The sequence below is a fragment of the Prunus persica genome, chromosome G2 (assembly GCF_000346465.2).
Source record: "Prunus persica cultivar Lovell chromosome G2, Prunus_persica_NCBIv2, whole genome shotgun sequence".
NCBI classification, from domain to species: Eukaryota; Viridiplantae; Streptophyta; class Magnoliopsida; order Rosales; family Rosaceae; genus Prunus; species Prunus persica.
Genome location: NC_034010.1, coordinates 9,712,203 through 9,728,599, shown reverse-complemented (window position 1 = coordinate 9,728,599; position 16,397 = coordinate 9,712,203). Strand labels below are relative to the sequence as shown.

Sequence of the window (16,397 nt, the reverse complement as noted above, 5' to 3'; positions counted from 1 at the left end):
AACATATATTGAGTGACGTGGAGCACGTGTGGCCGTTGGGCTTTCCCACGTAAGCTAACTTGCTCTGACATTGAAATGGCAAAGTAGCTCTAGAATGACTAGCAGAAAAAGACAACCTATGCATTTTGCCTTGTAAACATGCTGAACAAATGGCTGAAGGAAGATCATCAGAAACAGAAATAGCCCAGGCTTACAACATTTTCTTTGTAACCTCATTAGTGGTATGTCCTAACCTCTGATGCCATAGGGGGAGGACTTAATTTGTTGGCCAATGTAAGCTTTATTCATTGAAGAAACTGAAGATATTGTAGACTGAGGAAGCAGTGGAAAAGGATATAAGCCATGATCACTCTTTCCCTTGAGGAAGCACCTGATGAGTGACTTTGTCCAGTATTAAGAAACCAAAGACATCAAACACACTATAGCAGTTGTTATCCTTACAAAGTTGGTGCACTGACAAAAGATTCACTTTGAGTTGAGGAATATGAAAAACAAAGGGCATTGTAAGCCTATATGTGGCACTAGAAACATTTCCCCATTACCAACTGTGACATTTTCCTCAGTAGCACATGGAGTCACATTTTGCAACTAAGACACATCACTCACCATATGATGTGTGGCTCCACTATCAACAATCCATACTTACTCAGGAGAATAAGAAGCTGTCATGGCAGTTAAGGAAGGAGCAGCTTGACCTTGAAATGAGTAATTCGACCACTCCCCAACAAATACACTCATAAAGTACAGCATTTCCTATATTACTGGTAGAATCACACTTCCTAAAAATATCGCAGACTACCATATACATCTTCTCACTAGATTGCTTATCACCACTCCACAACAATGCCAAGATCTTCAACAGCCTAAGCTGCATTGTCAAACTAATTCAATTACTACATTACGTTACAGCAAACAAGCAAACCTGATTATTTCAATCCCTCTATCATACCAAAAACTTCACACTTTAATAAGCTCAACTTCATTGAAATGTAAGTAAAACCTGTATAAAGGGAGCTGGCAACTGATGGTAATCATAGGTCTTAGGCAACCTGAGCTCGGCGACCTGCTTGAGAATCCTGACAAAGCTGACCACCAAATCCTCATAAGAATTTTCACATCGATGGTAATGAGGTCAAACAACGGGCAGAGCATGACCCCCATGACTCCTAGATCGTTATCACAAAGCCGCTTCCTGAAATTGGAGATCAGATGCGAAATAGAAGACGGTGATTTCTGATAAAAGCAGTGAAGCACGATGATGGCGCCATCACCCCACAATAATATTTTGACATAAACAACTTATCACAGCGATGAGGGGAATGGGAAAAAAAAATTAGAATACAACAGTGACTCAATCTATTGAAATTATGAGAAGCAATAAATATGGGAGCATGTTAAATAATTACACAAAGGGTGCTATTAAACGAACTTTAAAATTGACTGAATACACCATACTACCAAACTATTTATTAAATTATTAATTTACCCTAATATATATTGTTAGTTGCGTCTCTAATCCTCTAGATTACAAAAGTTGCATTTTAAGAGATATTTTTCATTTTTTGGGCTGGCGAAAAGAAAGTGACACGGGATGTAGCCCAGGTTATGTGTTTATCAACTACAATAACTCTGCCTTACTATAACTGCATTTATATTTATTCACAAGAAGCATGGTCAAGCTAAACACATATTATTTGTTTCGATGAAGCTAAGCACATATTTAAGTTGTGTTTAATTGTGGGTTTAGGATAATCATCCTAATTAGTATTACGTACCAAGAAGTTTCATTCAAGTGCTGCTGATTGATAGAAACTCTTCAACCTTAATCCAATGCCAAAGAATCAGAACTATTATTTCTTATTGAAACTGGATTTACAATCACATGCCTTAGAATGAGCATAAGCCCACTAGTATAATCGCTTTCCAGTTAAGCAAATACCAGCTGTTAACTAACAAAACAAATTGCCAGCTAACTAACCAATTGCCTGACAAAACCTTGCCAGCTCAGCTAACACACAAAAAGATCATAAGACCATATTAACCCTGAGAATCCTATCACTAATTAATCACAAAGCTACAGATCTCATCTCAGAAACTGAATGTTAAACATTATTGGTTTTCTGTAGCGGATGGGACTAGGAACACCAACAGTTATAAATTATATCAATACATGAATCCACTGAGTCAAAGAGTCGTTGTAAAGATAACATAATCTAAAGATATGCATTTAATTACAGTGAAAGGATTTGTTGGTTGGGAAAATTCTTTGGTGCCTCAGCTGTATCGGTACAGCCAGTTATCCAAGGGTCAGTATTGCATCTTAAAAATAAAGGGCTGAGATTGAATGACCTGAAGACTTGTTGAGCCCTTTGTTATTAAATATCACGTGACATACACGTGACTGAGAAAACAAGTGAAAAGCTTCAACGTGCGGAAGCCCTGGCGTGCATTGGACCTGCTTATCTCTGCGATCGATCTCTCTCTCTTGGAAATCCAATCCTCATCTATGTCCCCAAATCAGAATCTGGGCGTCTCACTTCTGCCGACGCTGAGATGCAACAGTCATCGGACATCGCGTGCACTGGGAGCTGCTTCATCTTTGCAATATATCTCTCTTTCTCTCTCTCTCAAATCCAATCCTCATCTTTGTCCCCAAGTTGGAATCTGATGCATCTCCTCTCTGCCGACACTGCGATGCAAGAACCATCGGAGAGGAGACAGAGTGGGGTGATTCAGTCGAGTTCGACGGGGGTGGTGTGAAAGGCCTTTATTTGGGTAGAAATTCAACGACTTAGTATTGAATCTGGAGTGAGGATGTCTGTGTTGCAGAGCCTTTGATGGGAGAAAAAATTCAACGCCTTGGACTGAATCTTGGTGATTTTTTTTTCCCTCTTTTAATAATTTTTAATATTTTAATATTTTAATATTTTCTCTTAATTTCATCACAGCATCAGACCCACTGTGATCCTTTCTCCATCAAACCCATGTAATTTTCGTTTTATGGAGGATTTGTTTTCTTCCATGTATGACGTTATGGATTTGTGCTTCAAAATAAGGTATGAAATTTTGAACAATCAGGTTGTTGATTTTCTTTAAAGTCTTGGATTCTTGAATTCCTACTCTTTTTTTTTTTTTTCAATTTGAGATTTGTTTTATTACTCAAGAACTCTGGTCATGATGAATCCAATTGGAGTTTTCGGGCTTGTTAGTGGAGAACTGAGGTTGGCATCAAAAGAGAAAGATGAGTTCTTTAACTAAGAAACCTCATAACTGGTTTTGGTTTTGGCTATATTATTTCTTATGTGCAATTGCATATAGTTTTTGTGCAATTGCATACAGTTTATGCAATTTTTGACCCCCTGTATGCAATTAGCGACAGTGTGATGTTTAAAGAAACGTTTGACTTGAATGCTATGTCATTGAGTTATTTACCCATTAACAATCTAGTAACAATTGAGGTTTCGTTCGTTGAGTATGTTGCGTTCATTTGATAAATTTAAATGTTGGTATGTTCGGTAAGAAAAAATAAGAGTTCACGAGAAAGAAGAAGACATGATATATATATATATAATTTTTTTTTAGGTGAAGTGTCTTGGGTTGCCATTACCATTTCAAAGATTGTATTGCTAAATCTGTAAGTGTATGGTTTAAATGTGATGTTCATGATTGATATTGGTTGTTGTGATTGCCGTAATTGCTATATATTGGTTGCTCTGGCTAAGGAGTCAGGAAAAGAGCAGTTAAGACAAGTGCATTTTTGTTACACTGAAATATGTGTTTTGAGATACCATCACAGTGTTTGAATAATCTCTCTCTACCTCCCTCTCATTTGCAGAAAGGGGTATGCTCACTTGGACTTTTCATGCATACTTGGTGAGATTCTCACCTTCTTCTGAGAGCCTAATATTTAGGGGCTAACATTTGTGTACTCTACAAGTTATAAATTGAGCTAAACGTATTACAAAATATTTTAGGTGAAGTGTTTTCTTTGTTTATGTTTCTTTTTTGAGATCTTATTTCTTATTTATGTGACATGTAGTCTTGGTTAGAGAAAATAGATGATATCACATATAATTTTCTATAGCTTTTAGGTAGTAGTAGATTATCCGTATTGTCATGCAAATGAACACAGACACAAAAGAGGCCCTCTAGCCAAAAAGAGGAAATTTGGTGATCTTTGCATACGTTATAAGAGTGTGAGCCAATGAGCCTTCTAGTAAAAACGAAAGAAGTTAAAAACCAAAAAAAGGGCGGAAGGCAATTGCATATTGTAAACTAATAATTGCAAATAGACGTTACGAAATTGCGTATATATATGCAATTGCATATTGTAAAATGAGATTGCACATAGATGCTACGAGATTGCATACAGGCATATGCATATGGATACTATAAATTGAGAATTGCACACGTGCTATCAAATATGCGATATATGCCCACAAAAACCATTAACATGGTTAAATTGTTGATTTAGTCCTTGAACTTGTATCCAATTTTCAATTTATCGCATGACCTTTTTTTTCATAATATTACGGATATGAATTTTCTTTATCACCAATGTCTCCCCTGCCGTTTAATTCCCTAACATTTAGTCCAATCTGTCATTAAATATGAGGGCACATTGATCATTTCATACGTTAAACATAATTGAATTATGTAACATTAAATAATATGAAAGGATATTAAATATATGCCTTAAAGCCAAACATGTGATATTGCGTTCTTTTTTGGATATTTCACCATCATTTATGGCCAAAATCATTGTTTGCATCTATGTTATTTAGTCTACAATCATAATAGCACAACAATCCTTGGAATATGATTCGTATGTGGGCTAAGCAATGAGATTGGATATAAGAAGACTTCTCATATTTCCACTTCACTTCGTGGTCATATATTATCAATTGGGCATTGATCATAATCGAAAAGGTCCAATTTTCTTTTTCGTCAATTCAATGTGACTCAATCAATCGACCATTAAATAATAATTTTTGTTGAAAGCTTTTAAATTTATATTTGTACCAACAATCATATGTTTGATTTTATTGAATTTTTTTTTAATTAACAATATAGGAATAATTGGAGATAATCAACAAAGTTCAATTTTATTCTCAATACTTCATTGGGTTAAATTAGTAGTAAATCATGAAAGTTATATTCAGTAATTTATGCCCAACAAACCTACCTAAAGAACGCTAAGCGACTCGTTCGTCGGGTAAATAATGTTGTTCGTTGACCAAATTACCCAACGAACTCCTTGATTTACTCAACAAAAAAGGTATTTTACTTCGAAGACGCAAGGGGAGCGCTCGGTGAGTAAAGCTAGTCGTTCCCCGAGAAATTGGACTAACTAAAATATTTTATCAAACAAACGGGGTGTTTGTTCTAGTGAACGCAAGGGTTGCGTTCGTTCAGTAAAGTTATCTGTTCCCCATAAAATTGGCCAAACCAACTTACTTTTTCAAACAAATGGGGAGTTTGTTCAAACGAACGTAAGGATTTGCTTTCGTTCAAAAATACTCGACGTTCTGCCGAAAAAGAAGGCCAACATAGCTAATTTTTTAAACCAACAGGGTATTTGTTCAAACGAACGCAATACGTGCGTTCCTTAAAAAAAGTTACCCGTTCGCCGAAAACATGCCCCAACCACCTTACGTTTTCAAACAAACGGGGTATTTTTTCACACCAACGCAACAGGTGCGTTCGTTGAGGAAAGTTTTCTGTTCGCCGAAAAAATATATCCAACCAACTTACTTTTTCAAACAAACGGGCTATTTGTTCACGTAAACGCATGGGTTGCGTTCATTGAGTAAAGTTGCTCGTTCTTCTAAAAAATGGGCCAAACTAACTTACTTTTTCAAACAAACGGGCTATTTGTTCACGTAAACGCATCGGTTGCGTTCGTTGAGTAAAGTTACCCGTTCCCCGAAAAAATAGGCCAAACTAACTTACTTTTTTAAACAAACGGGCTATTTGTTCATGCGAACGCAGGGGTTGTGTTCGTTGAGTAAAGTTGTCCGTTCCCTTGAAAAATGGGCCCAACTAACTTACTTTTTCAAACAAACAGGCTATTTGTTCATACGAATGCAGGAGTTGCGTTCATTGAGTAAAGTTGCCCGTTCCCCAGAAAAATGGGCCAAACTAACTTACTGTTTCAAACAAACGGGCTATTTGTTCACATAAACGCAGGGCTTGCGTTCGTTAAGTAAAGTTTCTCGTTCCCTGAAAAAATGGGCCCAAATAACTTACTTTTTAAAACAAACGGGCTATTTGTTCACGCGAACGCAATGAGTTGCGTTCGTTGAGTAAAGTTGTCCGTTCTTCTGAAAAATGGGCCCAACTAACTTACTTTTTCAAGAAAACAGGCTATTTGTTCACGCGAATGCAGGGTTTGTGTTCGTTGAGTAAAGTTCCCCGTTCCCTGAAAAAATGGCCAAACTAACTTACTTTTTCAAACAAACGGGCTATTTGTTCATGTAAACGCAGGGATTGCGTTCGTTGAGTAAAGTTGCTCGTTCTTCGGAAAAATTGGCCCAACTAACTTACTTTTTCAAACAAACAGGCTTTTTGTTCACGTGAACGCCATGGGTTGCGTTCGTGGAGTAAAGTTGCCCGTTTCTTGAAAAAATGGGCCCAACTAACTTACTTTTTCAAACAAACGGGCGATTTGTTCACGCGAACGTTGGGGTTGCATTCATTGAGTAAAGTTGCCCGTTCCTCGGAAAAATGGGCCAAATGAACTTACTTTTTCAAACAAACGGGATATTTATTCATGCAAACGCAAGGAGTGCGTTCGTTGGGTAAAGTTGCCCGTTCCCCGGAAAAATGGACCCTACTAAATTTCTTTTTTAAACAAACACACTATTTTTTCACGCGAACGCAAAGGTTGCGTTTGTTGAGTACGTTGTGTTCATTTGATAAAGTTAAATGTTGGTGTGTTCGGTAAGAAAAAAAATAAGAGTTCATGAGAAAGAAGAAGACATGATTTTTTATTTTTTATGTTGTTTTGTTTTGTTTTGAGTTGAAGAAATTATTATTATTATTTTAAAGAAAAAGCGTATGGGTGTGATATATAGTATTGTTAATTTAATTGGATCTTTCCCCTGATATTTTTCAGGTGCTTCTTTTTTAAAACTATTTAAAATGTGGTTCTTAAAATTTTTCATGTAAGCCTTGTACCAAGGGATATGCACTAGAAACCAACTCCACTAAATAAATTTTTGTGTCAATTTGTTGCACGTTGGAGTATATATACAGTTGTTATAATAATAATATAAATTATGTAAAATAAATAATTTTAGGGGGTCCTCAAAAATCAGGGGCCCTGTGCATTGGCGCCACTTGCACTATTTCAGGGCCGCCCTTTTCTACTAGTTGGGTTAATCTTAACTATCTCATATATGGGAAGATAGTAGAGAGCTCAAGAGAGACCTATGTGCACCATGTTCAAACATGGCTTACAAACTGCTCGGGTTACGTAACTTGGTATGACTATTGTATGAATCTAGATGGTTGTTCCTCATTGTTTGAACCTCATTAGAGCTCTTCATTTATGTAGATGGACACTTATCTAAATTGTAATTCAATGTTAAAACAAACTATGGATTTATGCATGGTTTATTCATTCTAATCAACATTTTATTTTCAAACTTTTCATTAACACACATTACATACCACTTATATTTCATCATATGTATATCTTATTATTAGTAAATCTTGAGTTTTATTTGTTCAATACATTCATTGATAATGTACATAACATTTATGAAAGTTTTATACCAAAATTATGTGTTTCAATACCTATATCTGTCTTCTTCTTTTTTCCGATACCTAAGACGATAATAATATATCCCCCGAAATATCCGTAAATTGGAGGCCCTATATTATTTACATGGTTGATATTTTAATCCTTGGCCCACTCGAACCTTCCAAGGCTGAACCATATGTAGCCTTCTCTTTAATGTTTAATTTCCTCCATTTATTAGCAATCTCTTCTTGTACCTGGAAAAAAAAATCTCATTAAAAGAGCCTTTTTAATAAAATAATTAATAAACTAACCCAATCCATTGCCATCTCTCACCTTATTGTCCAACTTTGCATTTGCCACTTTCCCCATTTTATGTCTTTTTTTTTTTTTTTTTTTTTGTAAATCATTTATTTTTAATCAAAAAACCATCATAATATTAAGCAACTACATTTTCGATTTTTAGATGTACGTGTAACTTACATGAAATTAAAAAATGCATCCTGGCCAACTCTTGATTGTTGCACATTACTGTCGACTTTGCGCTTTCCTTTTGTTGATCCCCTTTTTTGAGCTTCCATAACTTGCACAAATCAAGTACAAAACACTATCGTGCAATTGTCTCTAGCGCCGAGAATTTGAATACTAATCCAAAGCCTAATACCCCCTAAACCCCGTAAACACCACAACATCACATTGCTTAATTAAAAACATACGGGGACCTGGATTTGCATACAGTAGCTTAGTAATTGCATATACTGATATGCAATTGCTCGATACTACTTGCAAGTGCATCAGCCCTCGATTATTACATTGCACAGATAATGCACACAACCCACCCATGCATTTCTCTATTGGGTCGGGATTCTTACTCATTTCAAATCCCAATACAAATCTTAACCAATCCTCACATTACACTTTCGGAACACTTTAATCCCCATAACAAATTATTCTAAAGCACAGTCAAACCTACCTACCTACCACAAAATCACCTGAGTTGCATAATTTGAAACAAAAACTATATACTGTCATTGCATTCAATGACTTGGATTTGCATACAGGCTATTAGTAATTGCATATAGAGATATGCAATTGCATATTGAGCTATGCAATTGCATATTGAGCTATGCAATTCCACGAACATTACAACTATGAATGTGAGATACGTGCATACTTTGGAAAAAAAAAACTATATACTCTAATTGCATTCAATGACTTGGATTTGCATACACGCTATTAGTAATTGCATACAGAGATATGCAATTGCATGAACATTACAGCCATCAATGTCAGATACCCACTTCACCTCACGCCACTTTCAGAATCACAAACCTACCACAATTAAATCATACACAATCAGAGGCCTCATGGGTATTTATATATACAATCAGATCAAGAGGCACTATAACAACCCAGCAGAAATGCAAAGTGGGAAAAGAAATACAAAATTTGAATCATTAATTTCTGGAATTGTTCAATGAAAAAACTGAAACAACAATTCAAAATCACTAGAAGAATAAATTAAATAGAACCATCAATTACACATAACGAAAATCAACACACGAACTTACCGAGATGGAGGAAGCAGCTGGAGAAGACGAAGTGGGTTTCTGGGTTTTGGCTGAAATCTGCTCCTCAGATGGAGAAGACGAAGTGGGGGGAGCTTCTTCAGGCTGTAGGAAGCTGTGCAGCTATGAATTCACCGAAATAGAGCTGTGGCTGTGCAAAGCTATGGAGGAGGAGATAGTCGAAATCGATCTGTGTGCAGCCTAGGTTTTGAACGAGCAGGAGTTTTTATTTTCCTTAGTTTAACTGGTTAACCAAAAGAACCAGTTTTCATTGTTTTTAAAAAAAGGCCACGTGATGGGCTGTACAGGTACACCCGGCGCACCACAGACAAACTCTTGTTGGTTGTTGCAAAGTTAAGGTGTCTTTAGAAATATTTAACGGAGGTGGACCACATGGAATTACTCGTTTTTAAAAAATAATTTGGACCACATTGAGTTTACAAAAACTGAAAAAGACAAACCAGTCTTAATATTAATTTATTGAGGAAAAGACAAAAACTGAAGTAAGTTGCATTAATTATTGCAAGTTCCTCTCCCCCTCTTAAACTTCATAGACCTAACCATCTTAGCACCTTCTCTTTATATTCTTCAGTAAAAAAACTCAAACCAAAGTTCCTCGCCTACCTTTAACTTAATCACGCCTTCACATTGAAGGTGGTAGGAAACTGATTCGCCAAGCCTCATAAATCTAACCACAGCGCCACTGCCACACCCAATCTTTGAGCTTCTCTTAGTTTTATCTGCATCCCAAGCCTCATAAGATTCTCTCTGCTTCTTCTTCAATTCTTCAATGTTCTTCAAATTTTTATTGAGGTTGATGGGGAGTTGGGTTGCTCTCCCATTGCCAATTGATTTTGGAGTGGAACCTCAACTTCCTTCAGATCTGCCCCCTATGACCACTCAACCAGACTCTTCTTCTCCTTCTTCTTCTTCTTTCACTCATGATTCATCATGGAAATATGATGTGTTTTTGAGTTTTAGAGGCGAGGATACAAGCACCAATTTTACAGATCATTTATACAAGGCCTTGTGTGATAAGGGCATCTACACCTTCATTGATCGAGAGCTTGTAAGAGGAGAAGAAATATCGCCAGCCCTTGTCAAAGCAATTGAAGAATCAAGAATTTCTCTCATTGTATTCTCTGAAAACTATGCATCTTCGAGGTGGTGCTTGGATGAACTTGTCAAGATCCTTCAATGTAAAGAATCAAAGCAACAAATAGTTTTTCCCATTTTTTACAAGGTGGATCCCTTAGATGTACGACACCAAATAAGTAGTTATGGTGATGCATTTGTTCACCATGAACGCAAATTCAAGGATGACAAGAAGAAAATGCTCAAATGGAGGAGAGCTCTTAAGGAAGCAGCAAATTTGTCTGGATGGCATTTCGAGAAGGGAGCGTATGTTTCTATCTTTATCATTTTCAAGTTTAATTTTTTTCTCTCTTCTTTCTAATTACTATTTGTTACACATTTAATTGTTACTCATTATTAAAGAAAAGTATTCTTTTGTAAAAATATAAAATTGTAGGGAGAAAATCTTTATTTTAATTTCTTGTGTATTTTAATATTTTCGATAGCTGTAGGGCATTATGGTTATCTATCTTTTTCAAGTTAACTTAATTTCTTTTTCTTTTTTACTTTGGTTACATTTAATTGTTACTTCAATATGTTGTATTCACTAAATGTGTCTAATTTGGTTAAACTGGCAGGTATGAAGCTATATTTATTAACAACATTGTTGATCAAATCATAAACCAAGTATTGAGACGCACATATTGGAATGTGGCCAAGCACCCAATTGGAATTCAGTCTCATGTACGAGATGTGAAAAAGCTTTTAGATGTTGGTGGGAATGGTCTCGCATGGTTGGGATATGGGGGACATCTGGAATCGGCAAGACAACAATTGCAAAAGCTATATGGAATGCAATTGCCCATGAGTTTGAAGGAAGTTGTTTCTTGCCAAATGTTAGAGAAGGAAGCTTAGTCCAGCTACATGAAACTCTTCTTGATAAGGTTTTAGGCAAAAATTGGAAAATTCAGAGTGTTGATGAAGGAATCGGTGTTATAAAAAAACGGCTGAGGCATAAAAAGATTCTATTAATTCTTGACGATGTGGACCACTTGGAGCAGTTAGAAAACTTGGCTGGAGATGATTGGTTTGGTGAGGGTAGTAGAGTAATCATTACTACAAAAGATAGGGGATTGCTAGACAATCGTGAAATTGAGTTGATATACGAGGTGAAGAAGTTAGAATACAACCTAGCTCTTGAGCTTTTCAGTTGGCATGCATTCGGCAGAAGTGAACCTCCAAAAGATTATTTGGAACTCGCACAACGTGCAATAGCTTTTGCTGATGGCCTTCCACTAGCTCTAACAATTTTAGGTTCTCATCTTCGTAATAGAAGTATAGGACGTGGGCAAGTTATATTAGATGGTTACAAAGGAGAACCTTATACACATATTGAAAGAATACTTCAAAAAAGTTATGATGCCTTGGATGATGACGCGAAAGAAGTTTTTCTCGACATTGCATGTTTCTTCAAGGGTGGAAATAAGAACTCTGTGCTAGGAATAGTCCCCAAAAATTGCATTGAAGTACTCGTTGATAAGGCAATGATAACTATAGAATTCAATCATAGGATTTTAATGCACGACTTGCTAGAAAAACTAGGCAAGGATATAGTTCACAAAGAATCCCCCAATGATCCCGGCAAACGTAGTAGATTGTGGTTTTACGAGGATGTCAAGCAAGTTCTAACGGAAAGTACAGTAAGTATTACATATGTTATTATATTCAATTTGACAAAGAAAGAATACCTTATGTAACCTATAATTTTCTTAACAAAATGTGCTTGCATTTGGGTTTCTACAATGACTTCGTTTTTTAATGTTAATGCTTTTCCATCTTAGGGAACAAGAAATATTAAAGGCATCATGGTGAAGCTTCTAGAACCAGATGAGATAATTTTGAATCCAGAATGCTTCCGTAATATGGTAAATCTTCAAATTTTCATAAACCATAATGCATCTCTACGTGGGGCCATTAACTATCTGCCCAACACATTAAGATTTATTGATTGGCCTAGTTGTCAGTTACAATCTTTGCCACCCAATTTTCAAGGAAATCGTCTTGTCGCGTTCAATATGCTTAGCAGTCATATCAGACACTTGGAGGGATTTAAGGTATGTATTTGAAATTATTTTCATCTATTATATATAATTTCAAATAGAGTTGTTAATTTCAGAAGGAAAAAAACAAAAATTGTTTTCTAAGTTTTTGTCTTTTGAAGCCTGTGATTAATTATTTTCTGTTTTTGTGTTCTTGTCTCACAGCATTTGCCAAACCTGACATCCATGGATTTAAGTGGTTGTCAATTCTTAGAAAAAATCCCAGACTTATCCGGAATCCCGAACATAAAATACTTGATTCTAAGTGGCTGTAGACGTTTGGTTGAGATTGATGATTCTGTTGGACTCCTTGATAAACTTGTTCAATTGAATCTTAGTAGATGCGTTAAGCTTACGAGATTTGCAACAACACTTAGATTGAAATCACTTGAAGAACTTGATCTTAGTGATTGCAAAAGGCTTAAGAGTTTCCCAGAAATAGAAGTCGAGATGGAATCACTATGGACATTGAATATGGCAGGAAGTGGCATAAGAGAATTGCCTCTATCAATTGCATATCTTACTGGGCTTCTAGATTTGATTCTTAAGAGATGCTTCAATCTTACTGGGCTTGAATTACGGCTGCTTTATTTTTGGTCCACATTACGATATCTTGATCTATCTGGAAACAATTTTGTCACGCTTCCGGAATGCATTAGCAAATTTGTGAGCTTGGACCAGCTTGACTTGCGTGATTGCAAGAGTCTTCTAGAAATTCCACAAGAAGTGCTTCCACCAAGAGTATATGTGGTATTACTGGATAACTGCACATCATTGGAGAAAATTCCAAAACTGCCACTATCATCGGAGGTTGAGTATCTGCGTTTGATAAATTGTGTTAGACTACGTGGCTATGACATCACAGAAAATAGTATTCTGGACCAGGTTTCTGTCTCTTCTCTCTCTGTGTCTCTGTGTCTCTCCCTCTATGTTATATGGTTAAGATGATGATTGTTGTAACCAATTGTATTGTGTAGGTATCTTCTCGTTCGCATTCTGAATTTACAATTACTCTTCCAGGCGATGAAGTGCCAAAGTGGTTCAGCTGTTGTAAAGATGCAACGCTACTTAAAGAGGAATTTGTTATAGCTCGATGTGAAGTTTGTTTTGAAATTCCTCCAAATTTAGATTGGAAGACGTTAAGATTGGTTCTATGTGTTATTAATAAAGGAAAGTCATATGTTCGTATTGATAGAGGCGAGGTAGAGTCACGTGTTCATATCAATGGAAAAATGGTCCAATCGACACATATGTTCGTATTCCGATCAAAAAACAAAAAAACAAAGATAGAGGAAAGTCATATGGCTCTTAAGTGTATTCCATTATTGAATCTGAGCGAGTTAGGTGTGGAGGAAGAACTGACACGGTTGCAGCAGGGTAATATGTGTCAAATTATATTTGAGTTCTATAGAATGCCCACACCCGTTAAAATCCTCTGCGGGGTCCACCTATTAGGCCACCAGGTTGCTGATGTCACAGTTGATCGTGGGCAAAGGCAGTGGTTGTTGCCTGATGCGATGGCAGTGGACGATGATATTCATGATGATCAACACCAAGACAACGAATTGCTTTCCTTGCCTTCAGCATCAGAGACTAGTCTTGGCAAGAGGCCTCGGTTATCAGATTTCATGGCACTTGATGATGATCATCGTGCTAACGTCGTCGACGTTGGTGATCATGAAGCTCAAAGAGGAGAGGTTGATCACCCAAAGAGGAGGCACATTGATCTTAACGAGGAGCCAAAGTATGTAAATCCATTAAATATTGAATAATATCTTTGCATTTTCTGGTCATATATCTGCGTTTTGTGTTCAATTCAATTTAGCAATATTTTGCTGTGCGTCTCTGGGGTATATGTTGTAGTTTTCAGGGTGTGAATTTTTGTTCTTTTTGTTTTGGGTTAAATCCTTTTTCTTAGCGCTCTGCATTCGATATTAAATTTTCAGGCAATGAAGTTCCAAAGTGGATTATGTAAGCCCCAGGTTCAACTGTCGAAACAAACCAAATTTTCAGGCAATGGTCTAGTAATCAAGAGGTGTGTTGAGGCGCCAGCAGTTTCTGAGATTCCATTTTAAGTTGCGTAAGGTAATACCTTTCTTCTCAATTGATGCATCCAGGATTTATCCACAGATGAACAAAACTGGTTGCAAGCCGGATTTATCTAATGCTTTCATTCCACACGTATACTTTGTCTATGATTCTTCTATCTCATTCATTGGAATTGATGTATGTTGAGAATGAAATATAACAGATTTATCTATTTCATAATTTCCAATCAAGGTTTGTTGAAAATCATACATTAATTGTAAACAAGCATCCAAATATGCCCAACATATTTTTGTTGAAAGATTGTGTCTTATTATACTAGTGATGTTGCTGCTATTGGCAAGGTACAAGAATCTTAGCATGTCTAAATCATGTCAAGTTGCTGCAACTCACATTGCTGGTATAGTTGTTCAATATTTTTTTTATAATCCTGCAAGGACATGAAATGAAAAGCTTGATGAGCAGCAATAGTGTCATGCATATTATGTTGTTTTCGAACTCCTGTCTAGTTTGCGAATAGATTTTGGTTCTTTGAATACCAGTTGCTGTTTGAACAGCCCTGGTAGAGCTAAAGTCTCCAATGGCTTCATTACCCAAAAAGAATTTGGCTTTAGAAACTAAGAAAAAGATGCCAGGAATTATAACTTCTTTCTTTGTTCACGAAAGCGCATTATGATTGTCATTGCATGACCAGATAGCTATTGTAGATGTCAAATGTCCAATTTTATCCACCAAAAATTACAAGGGGCATCTCATAGTAAAAAAGATAACTACAACTTACAATTTGAATTGACACCAAGTAAAACTTATGACAAACAGGAATAAATGTCCCTACAACACCAAAACAAATATTCACTTCGTACAGTATTATTATAACAAAAAATAAATATTCTCGTATGGCTAGTCATCCTTACTCTGTAGGATTTCCAGCTAGATAACCAACTTTTTTGTCCTATTCTCCTTTCTCTCTCTGCTGCCATGTGTCATTCTGACCTAGGGAACTTTTGTGTGTAAATACCAAAGAATTCCTTTTTGGGAAGCCGTCACTTTGAGGGACAAGTTTTGAAAAGTTTCATAGCCAACTTTCGCTTCTTCTTCCTCAAGAGTAACCTTCATATTTTTCATCTTTGAGTTTTTCAAATTGTTTCTTTTTGAAAACTGCATTTGAAATATAAAAACTTCCTCTTGCTAGATCAAACACTCTATCATATATATCTAGGTCAGATTCAAGATTGATTTCTTCAAGAGTATGGTTTCTTGAAGAAATTGGTCATTTTCTCCATGAATCCAAATTTCATTTCTGTCTGAGTTAGAGCTTGTAAGCTAGTGTCATGGGATGGAAGACCTGGAGAAGGAGCCGCCATTGCCATAAAGAATTGAGCTTCAAGCTTTGCTAAGTTGGAGAAGAAGATTGCACAAAGGAGGTATAGCTCATCTTCCTAAATAGACCTAGGAATTTCTTGAGCTTGCTAGTATTCTTTGTAAGAATATTTTTGCTTAGTAGATTGCCTGGTCGGTTGATGACCCCTAGTTTTTCCCAATGGTAGGTTTCTGGGTGAACAATTTCTGGTTTCCATCTCTGTAAATTTTCTGGGTTTGTGTTCTTGATAGTTGACTAGTCATCTGGATTTGTGCGGTTGACTATGTTGAGCCTATTCTTAACAACTAAAATGAGTTATTAAAAATAGCAACTTTAATTCTTGCAAGTGCACGAACCGTTTATAGTATAGCTTATGTAAATACGAGGTCGATCCCACGGAGAATGGTAACTTGGTTCCGTCATTAACGTGCTGAGGGCTCCAGATTTATCCAATTGGGCTGAAATTTGGATATGTTATAATAGACACCCATTGGAACAACTGCTAT

General features: G+C 36.4%; 1 protein-coding gene and 1 pseudogene across 1 annotated transcript in view; both read left to right on the top strand.

The window, feature by feature from the left end:
* LOC18786470 (TMV resistance protein N) overlaps positions 1-14,565 on the top strand; it is a 114,406-nt gene extending 99,841 nt beyond the window's left edge. Inside the window, exons 10-11 of the mRNA XM_020557232.1 lie at positions 14,068-14,229; positions 14,432-14,565. Coding sequence (XP_020412821.1) covers positions 14,068-14,229; positions 14,432-14,438 — 169 coding nt within the window. The 3' untranslated portion in view covers positions 14,439-14,565. The remainder of the gene's footprint in view (positions 1-14,067; positions 14,230-14,431) is intronic.
* LOC18786440 lies at positions 10,178-11,373 on the top strand (annotated as a pseudogene).